Below are 10,427 nucleotides of genomic sequence, written 5' to 3' on the forward strand. Positions count from 1 at the left end.
TCGCAGGCAGCTTTAATGTACGTCAGAGGCTCAGCGTAGCCGACATTTTACTGAGCTGACGTCACGTCACGTGACAGCTAATGAATAATGTTAAAATGACAGGTTTTTTGGGGGGCCCCCCTGGGAGAAAAATGATCAGTTAACCCCCTTCTAGTTGTCCGTTTGACGTGAAATTTCGATATTTGTCATCCGGGTGATCAAGGTGCAATATGCTACCTAATTTGTCAACTTTGGTTGTGTCTGTCAAAAGTTTTAGCGTTACAAACAAACATACATACATACATACATACACACCGATTTTTGCCTTTTATATATATAGAAGATAGATATCTTAATTATAACTTCTTTGAATATTGCATTATCAGTAACCGGAGTTTCCCTACGTATTTATACACGTGTATATATATATATATATATATATATATATATATATATATATATATATATATATATATATATATAAACGAACACACACACGCATTCATATACACATATATACATATATATATGCGTGTGTATATATGTATATATAAAATAAATTTAAGATGAGGCAGATAATTTATTGCATTGTGATTTTTTTATATTTTATTAAATTAGTTGAAATTTCCGCTGAGCACGATGCTCATTATAGTTAAAATTTTCAAGATTTGTCGTTTTCTGGGGTGGACATCTCATTTGTAGCGAAGGCGTAACATTATTAGAAGTAAATATATTCAACACAATAATTGACATTGTTTAATGCGTCAAGGCTTGTTTGATCTCAACCAGTCGATAAACGCTTTACATTTCTGAAAGCCTGTCGTTTTTATCCAGGTACATTTTCCGTCTTCCTTTATCATATATGAATATAGATATTCGCAAGCTAAACCATTAATAGCGGGGCTTATTTCATCCTGCCAAAAGAAAAATGAACAACGATAACTTTTTCCAGACGGCTCATATATCTTCTATCAGAAAACAATGGTATTTGAAAGTATTAACTCTCTCAGAATAGCAAGCAAAGCAGCTGAAATAATTAATAGACTAACCACTATTTAATGTAATGGCAGACACCTCAGATGATAACCTTCAGTCTGTAGTGGAATGGGGTCAGAAATGGATGGTAACGTTCAACGCTAACAGGACAAGGCTCTTTTCCTTTAATAATTACATGGAACCATACCAACCACCAATAGCTATGGCTAAGGATTCTTTACCTGAAAGCACTCCGTTCAAGCTCAGTGGCTTAATGTTCATAGGGAACATGAGTTGGAATAAATACTTCAAGATCATTGCCAAAGTTGCTGAAATGAAGATGGGCTCTCTCTACCGTGCTAGAAAGTTACTTACCCTTGAAAGTATCCTGTACCTCTGCAAAGGTATTGTTCGCCCATGTATAGAGTACTGCTGTCACATTTGAGCAGGCACCTCTCCTACTAGCCTTTCGCTCCAGGACAGGGTCCAAAAGAGAGTCTCCAACCTAATAGGTACCGAACTGTTATCTAAGCTTAAACCCCTGTCCCAGTGATGAAATTTTGCATCCCTCTACCTGTATTTCAATTATTTTAATGGTGGATTTTCTGACGAATTATAAGCCATTATGCTCCTCGACGAAAATACCCCAGAATAATCCGACAAGCAGCGAAGTCCCACCCCTACACAGTCGAGATCTCTGGATGATAGAAAGCTTTCTACTCTATTAGTTTCTTCTCCAGAACTGCAAGACCTTGGAATTCTCTTCCGGTTTCCTGCTTCCCCAACTGTAATAACATGCAGAAGTTCCAGTCTAATGTGAACAGACATCTTGCTGCTTAACTCCCTGCATACTAATGTGATTTAAAAGAAACTAATATAGAAATGAAATAATAAAATATTTTCACTCAGAAATTAAATTAAATATAAAGCTAAATGTTTACAGCATAAAATTGATTCAATTATTAAATATTAAAAATAGTTATATTTTTTAAAAGATTGCATAAATCCTTTTCCTTCTCCTACTTTGTCGGCCATACACCGGATAACAACGTATAAACATATACGAACAAAACCGATTCAAAAACCACTACTCTTACTGAACATCACGTGATCCAAGAACTCGGGAAAATGGCCGATACGAGATCACTTGGCTCAATAATGCATAATTTATCACTATCTCGTTTGGTGAATACATTAGGTTATCATTGGAACACATATCGCTCAGGGAATAATTCGCTAGGATATGTGCGATGCTTTACATGGCGGCGCTGCAGGAGGCCCGGGAATTTAATGCATAGCCCCATTTATGCATGTTGTCCTGTATTTTGGCAATGTTTGCTCGGGCTCTGTTGATTGCTATTAAATCCGTCCGGTGGAACTCTGCCTCTACTAGAAGGATGTTGACGAAGATAGGAAATAGGCTGTATTAAGTTTTATAATAGGAAGAATAAATGACTTTTTGACACTGTACCTCATTTTTCGTTAAACAATCATTCATGTAATTCATGTTCTAGTGTCTCCTGTTGTTTCCTAGTACTCATTTGTAGCTATGCTTTAATTTATCTATATATCTATAAAAGTGAAAGTTTCTGTCTGTGTTTGTTTGTCTGTGTACATTTCCGGACACAATAACTCTGTCAATTTTCAGTCTACATAGTCGTAATTTGATATACAAAGTATGGAAATTTAGGAATATATTTGTAATCCCTTTTCGGCAAGAAATTTGGCTGTTAAGGGGTCAATGTTCAAGGATTTGACCTTTGAGAACTCTCCCTAACTTCTCCGCTAATTTTAGATATAGGTGCCTTGACATGGATCTAACTGAATAATTTGATTAGAGCCCAAAACAATAAAGGTTAAGGGGCGATGATAGGGGACAAATTTTAAATAAATTTGACCTCCGCGGGCTCTACCAAATTACTCAGACAATTTCTGGTCTAAACATTTGAAATTTTTTTATAAAGGGTATTCAGAAATTAGGCTAGATTTTTAATCGGTTTGGGTCGAACATTTGAGCTAATGTATGTCTGCCTAAAACTTTCGACAGAGGCGACGGATTTTCAAAAGATCAGTATCGTTTAAAAGCTCGAGCATTACCACGACAAATGGCGAAAAATTGGCTAGAAACATTAATTTCTTCACCCTTAACAGGGGTATTTTCGAAAGTCATCCTCTCTTTTCAATTGTCTAGTCTTAATTTAAACTTATGTCACTTCCAGTTTGAAGATTCTCGTAACAGCAAACCCGTCATTTTTCCCGTTCTTTTCCACCTTGCGGTACTGGTTCGAACGTGCCTTCCTACCACCACTTCTTTTGCTCAACACCCACCTTCAAACACCCGGGTAACGCCAGTCACCTATGCTAGTATATCTATAAAATTGAAAATGGTTGTTTGTGTGTAAGTGTGTCTCTGTGTACGTTACTTGGAGATGGATCAATTTTTTTAAATTTGATTTGATCCAAAAAATAAATATTAAAAGGTTTAAATCGAGCTAAAGTGTTTAAAAAATTGATCTCTGCGGTTTTCACCAAATTATTCAGCCAATTTCTGGTCTAAACATTTAAAATTTTATTTAATGGGCATTCAGAAATAATCGGTACGCGTTTAAAAATTGATATGCCAAGGGGTCAAAGTACAAAAGATTTTACCTTTGCGGTTTCTAGCAAACTACTCATCGAATTTTGGGTCTAAATATTTAAAATTTTTACATAGTGGGTAATCAGACATGAGGCATACATTTTAATCGGTGTAGGGATGAGAATTTGGCTGCCAAAATGTCAAAATGGAAAGACTTGCCCTTTGCAGATTTTTCCAAATTTCTCCGCCAATTTTGGGTCTAACTACTTGAAATCTTAGATGTAGGTAACCTAGACACAGATAAAACTTTGTATTTCGATGTGAGACCAAAATGATAAATGTATACGAATGAAAATTTGTGTCCAAATTATAAAATAAAATTCCTCAGCGGTCTCTACGAAATTACTCACACATGTTTTGGTGTAAACATTTTAAATCTTACATAAAGTAGATTCACACGAAGGGCAAGTTATAAACAGTACATTGGGTCTGCGTAAAGCCAGGCTGAATTGCTAGTACATTATAGAGATGAGTACGTACAAGCTCTATAAGTATCTACTATTTTAAACTAGGTTGATTCACTTTAAGGAAGCAATTATTTTCTATAAAGGTGAAACAGCAATTAAATATTAAGTATGTAGACTGGAAAAATATTAACTATGAAAATTATCATTATGAACCATGGAAAATGCATTCAATGAAATGGGGTGACGTGATACTTACAATACAATCACAACCACGCCTGTAGTTTTTCGCCAAACCTGTGTACTGGTCAAACGTCAAATATTTATTCGGATAAAGTCCTACACATTCTCCGGCAAAAACTTTCCCATCTTTTATTTGACCTGACAAAATATGTACGAAATGGAAAATCATTAAAGACTCAATAAAATACGTAACTCGATTCCTATGTAAAAAACAACTTGAATGATTTATCTATAATATCTCGATGTGGTTTTCTTTATAGGAAAGTAGTTTCAATTCCTTGTAATTCATTTATGCGTGCGTTCATTACTTTAGCATGTTTATCTCCTTCATAATGGAAGGTGAAAAGATAGCTGATATATAATATTTCATCTTTGCTAGCTCGTTCATTTTAAAATATACTTTATAACTATGAATCCATTTTATTTAACTACTTCTTATTTTTGGCTATCTTCGGAATGATGGAATATATTCATCTTTATGATGTCAGATGTAACATTGATAAATCTGCAATTTGCAGACAAAATATCTCTAAGAGAACCAATCTTGTATTTATACAGTAAATGAAGAACTAGTTACTAGTTAGAGAGGTGTTTTTTTATAAACGAAGCTAGGAGAGATATAAACTAAAGTTGTGTATGAGTTACATAGCCATTAATTTTAAATATGTAAGAATAACCGTCAACAATTGTTAAAAAGTTACTTTTAACTGAAAAAATATTCTAATTATTTTAATAAGTTATATTCAAACATATATTAATGTTAAATAATCGCACATTAAGTAATATTTAAAAAGTAACCAGTAGTTAAAGTTCTGAAATCGCTATTGTTTTCTAAAAACATGAAAATAACCCATCTGGCCTAGATTGACAAAAGACAAAAGTTTTACAATTTGTTTTTTGTGATTAATTAAATTTAGTTGCTTAGGTACTTAATAAAAATATTAAATTACAAAACTTAAGACACCAGCGTGTGTATCGTTTATTTGTAAACAGGTAAAGCTAATATGAACCCATTTAATCTGTCAAATAGAAACTTATTTCTCATTGTAAAATAGACAATAATATTACGCAAGATGAGATTCTACTTTGTAGGCAGTTAACTGTGAACAATTTGATAAAAACTAACGATAAAACGAACCAATACTAAACCTTATTTATTTTAGAATGTATGGTGAGTTTCGCATTATTAACGTAAAGTGGTCGACCGTTTCTAAAACTAATAAAGTTTCAAGGAGCTACAAGTAGTTTTATTCTTAATTTTGTTGTAATTTACTGACTAATATATTAAAATAGGCATATAAAATAAACTTAAACATATTCATTACAAGACACAACATATAAATCCGTAAAATATACAGTCACAAACACCTAATAAAGTAATAAATAAACTTAAACATATTCATTACAAGACACAACACATAAATCCGTAAAATATACAGTCACAAACACCTAATAAAGTAATAAATAAACTTTTCTCTACTTCTGAGTTTTTATTCTTCGTGATATTTCCACATGAACTGATTTAATATTTTTAAGTGAAAAATAAAAAAATATATTTGCTATTTACCGAAGACGAACAAATTAATGTCTGACAGAATTCCCTCGCGTAAGTTTTTAGCAATCACATCTGTTTCCATATTGACCATGTCTCCTTGAGAAATCCTCTTCAATTCAAGTTCCCCCTAAAAATATTTTAAAACAGAGTATTGTATAATCAGTGTGTATATCTGTGTCAATGAAAATTTAAAACTTGCTCATTTTCTAATATAAAAATGATGTCTAGTTTGAAAAGATGCAAAAGACAGGGACTCCCCACCTCTGTCTAGGATGATATAATTGCCGAGGTGGTTGGATTTATCTCGTCTTCTCCTTTTCAGGGTTATTTATACGTCGCGTTAAATATAGAAATATTGGATGAATAAACTAAAAAAAACAACGAAAAAAGCATAAAATAATTTTAATAAATGAATAATAGACGAGTATTTTTACCACATACAGCCACATGTATGAACCAAATTACTAAGTTTATAGTTCCCATACTATCTACTAATTTTTAGCTTAATCGTATCTCTGTAATCTTGCATCCTTTATATTGTTTTCGAACTGCTTCGGCGATTTGTGATCTGATAAACTTTATGCTCTCCAACGTATATACATAATACAGATACGACTACAGGAAATATTATTCCCCCCAGGAGTTGTTCCACTCAAATGCCAGACAGTTTTCTAATCGAAAATCACTTTTTCTTAGAAACTCTCTTCTAGAATATCCTTGCTGCTCTCAGTATTTCCGACTCTATTTATATGTGGAAATTTTAAATGTATTGTGAACAAACACCTTGTTTTACAATCTATTAATTTGTTAAAATAAATAAAACTATATAAAGGTTAAACATAACATTTAAGTTAACATAAATGTAGTAAACAATGCTGAATTTATAGTTCCCAAACACAAAATAATATTTGCAAACTTACCATTTATTTCTATAGAATTTGGAAATGGTTGAAACGAAGCGGATAGAAAAAAATGGAATTTTCTTGTGTGATAAATATATTTATAAATATTTTCATGGTTTTAAGTGAAGACGTTATTTCATTTCTTTTTCGTTTTAACAACTTCTCGTTCAAACATTATATCAACCTACGTACATCATCGATTTCACATGAAGAAATAAGTGTTGGTTTATTATAAAGTGTTATTTTAACCAAGACTCAATTTAAATACTTATCGTATTATTTGGTATCTGATGGACCTAATTGCATTCAACTTTCATCAATATATCTTAACATGTTATTTTCATGGTGTTATCAATATTCTATCTGAACTTAATTCTTTGACTAAACTTATAATTATGAAGAATATATATATGTATATATATATATATATATATATATATACATATATATATATATATTTGTTGTTTTCTTTTTTCTTCGTTTTTTTTTTCAAAATAACATAACGTCAACCATCACTGGTATTTTTATTTTATTTTTATTCATATATATGTGTGTGTGTGTGCGTGTGTGTGTGTGTGTGTGTGTGTGTGTGTGTGTGTGTGTGTGTGTGTGTGTGTGTGTGTGTGTGCTATTTGTTTTTGCGATATGTTTTGGGTGAATTCAATTATTTATTATTCAATACCTAAATGCGAGTTGGGAATAATTTTCCCTTTAACTAATTTGGTACCCCCACATGGGGAGCGGCATATAAATTATTTTTACAATATAATTATCCACTGACACGTGTTTCCTCATCTATGTCTCATCAGGGTGCCTGAATCTAGCAAGATTCGAAATAGGGACCCAACAACAATGAGCCTAAAGCAACTGTTTAGGTATATCAGAGTTTACTTAGATGTTATTTCTTTTTAGTTTTGCGATATGTTGAATTCATTCAAAAACGCTTTATCCTATAGCATTACGATATCTACCATCTGTTCAGAGAAGAAAATATTAACAAATAGTTATAATGGTTTACACCTTATTTGCTAAAGTCAGTGACGTCTAATTTTGATCGGATTTTACCATGCAATTTGGATGTTAACTTTTATATCCTTTTCTTTAACTTTCCTTACTCTACGACTTTTACTTACTCAATCAATTTTTAATTGTGATTTTCGATGTCTCACTGAATTTAGCACATAAGCTGTGAATCATTATAACTATTTGCAAATATTTTCTCACCTGAAGAGATGGTAGACATCAAAATCCTATAGGATAAGGAGTTATAATGTTTTAAATGTATTTTTTGTTTTACATAGAATAATAAAACTCTTTTGATTTGAAATTTAAACATTTCACGTCATAAATTTGTAAATTCATTGAATGACTAAAATTTAAATTATTTGCTCTATTTAGGTGGGATAATACTTATAGAATATTACTGCCTGAAATATCTTGTAAATCTTATAACCATAGGTTTCCATACCAATCTATTGTTGGGTAATTTTATTCTGAAGTATATATATATATATATATATATATATATATATATATATATATATATATAGATATTATAAATCCCCCCCTCTTGGGTAGAGCACTATTGTAAATTATCTTACTCGCTACTTAATTTATCTGAAAAAATGCGAAGCTCGCGGTTTGTTTACAAACAAACGTTTGAGCCCTCTACGAGTGGCGGACGGATGTTTATTTAAATAGACATTCGGAAAGATTAATTTCGGCCACCGATTCCGTAGTCAGGGGGTAGAACTGCCGACTGTCATCACGACGGTTCTAGGTTCGATCCTCGGCTTGGGATAGGTGTTAGTCTAGCGGCACTGATGAGTTGTGAAACAACGAAACAGGTCTGTATGTCGATGACTAGAATATATTATATATATATATATATATATATATATATATATATATATATTAAAAGCAAAATATATATATGAAATCTAAATATCACATCTTTTCGAAAGTGTTTATTCAATTTACCAATTAAGTATTATAAGCAGAAAACATGTAATAACAACAGCAAATTGGTTCAAATCAAAATAATGCAGTATGTTATGTATCCGTTCACTTGGGCTTGAAGAAAAAATCATAGCATCTTAATAGGAAATGAATCCGTCTACTGTTTCCTATGACAAGGAAACACTTACCTTGTATATAGTTTTAATTTTCATTTCGTGCGGACCTTTGTCACTGATGGTGTGTGGGCGTTCTGCAAGAAACACTGGAATAAAGTAAAATATAAATAAGTAGTGTCTATGATGCATTAAAAGGTCCTTGTAATGTGGATATTATTGTTGTCGACTCTTTCAATTTTTCATTAGTATTTTTGTTGATTTTAAATTTTATACATAGACAATATTAATTGAATGAGAATATAGTGAGACGATGAAAAAGTATATACACCAACAAACAAATACTTTTACTTTTACTCTTTATGCACAATCTTTTGTTTTTAGTGCCATTGCAATTATACAGTAAAAACACAATAAGACTATAAAAGCCTGACAGACAAATAAAAATGCTATTTAAAATTGAGCCAGACATAAATGAACAGAAAACTTGATCAAGATGTTTGCATAAATTCGAAATCAGATGTGCCTGGCAATCAAATTTTATTTTAAGTGAACTGTTACAAACTGGCGTGTTAAAGGTAACCAGGATAGATATATGAAAGTCTCTGTGTATTTTCTTACCAACATCGCTGGTGCAGTATTTGGTCTGCAGATGAGGGTTTCCACAGTCTGTATACACAAGTCCCATTAGGAACACTTCGAGAATCAAGCATCGCAAAAAGATATAAGTAAACATTTTGTCGGTACTATATATATTTACAAGTTTCAAGCTTATTATTAATTGTAATATAATAATAATAAGAGGAAGAAGAAGAAGAAGAAGAAGAAGAAGACGAAGAAAAAGAATACGAAGATTAATAACGTTGTTTCAAAGAAAGAATCTAATAGATATTTCTTTAAAACGGAAACACTGAACTTCTGTTTTTCCTTTGTAAAACTCCAGGAATGATTTAATTAGTATATGCAATGGGTTTTTATATTGAATAAAAAGAATGTGTTAAAACATGTTGCAAACACCCGTAAGAGTTATGATCGAGCGCTCGATAATACATTAAATGAAGTTGATTGGAAGATTAATTTTTTCTTTTAATAATTTATTCATATTCATGTATTGCACGATTCTCTCATTAGCGTTTGCATTTCGATAAATTATTAATGGCGCGGTGGGTATGGACTTTTATATTTTATATTTGTAATTCTTTATATATCTTTTTATGCTGATTGTCTGGCACGCTTCTATGCAATACTTTAGTTCTATATTTTTCAGCTTGATTATTCCTTATTTAAAGAATTAAATATTTACTTTTTAATTGTTAATTTTTAGTTGTTGAAACGTATCGCAAAAATTAATTAATCAGAGCATAATTTACAGACTTTTACGTTACCTCTGATAAGTGTAATATTATATTGTTTTACATAGTTCTACATTCACCTTGCATTTGTTAGAATTGAAATGGTTCAATGGGTTCGAATAAGGTTCTGTGTTTAAAAAACGTGATTTTATTTGTCACTCTCAGCTACGAAACGAACCAAAGTTAATCCCAAAAGAATATATTTCTGCAACATTTCACTTTTCTATTTGCAAAAACTAAAACAAATAAATAAGTTCATACAAAAATGATCAATAATATTTCCATGTTAAAATGAAATTAATATCTA

General features: G+C 31.5%; 1 protein-coding gene across 2 annotated transcripts; it reads right to left on the reverse strand.

Annotated features, from left to right (window-relative positions):
• Positions 1 to 557: 557 nt before the first annotated feature.
• Positions 558 to 9,824, reverse strand: LOC145256532 (metalloproteinase inhibitor 3-like). Of its 2 annotated transcripts, none has more exons than XM_080115557.1 (5): positions 9,390 to 9,824; positions 8,844 to 8,917; positions 5,807 to 5,921; positions 4,256 to 4,377; positions 558 to 893 (listed from the first exon to the last, which is right to left on the reverse strand). In XM_080115557.1, the coding sequence occupies exons 1-5, from the start codon at positions 9,502 to 9,504 to the stop codon at positions 744 to 746; spliced, it is 576 nt and encodes a 191-aa protein (XP_079971683.1). In that variant the 5' UTR covers positions 9,505 to 9,824; the 3' UTR covers positions 558 to 743. The 2 variants fall into 2 exon arrangements, with proteins under 2 accessions (XP_079971683.1, XP_079971684.1); XM_080115558.1 differs by having other exon boundaries at positions 8,844 to 8,905; positions 9,390 to 9,715.
• Positions 9,825 to 10,427: the final 603 nt, after the last annotated feature.

This window comes from Euprymna scolopes, chromosome 32, assembly GCF_053919585.1.
Source record: "Euprymna scolopes isolate OS-2025 chromosome 32, ASM5391958v1, whole genome shotgun sequence".
In the NCBI taxonomy this organism is placed as follows: domain Eukaryota; kingdom Metazoa; phylum Mollusca; class Cephalopoda; order Sepiida; family Sepiolidae; genus Euprymna; species Euprymna scolopes.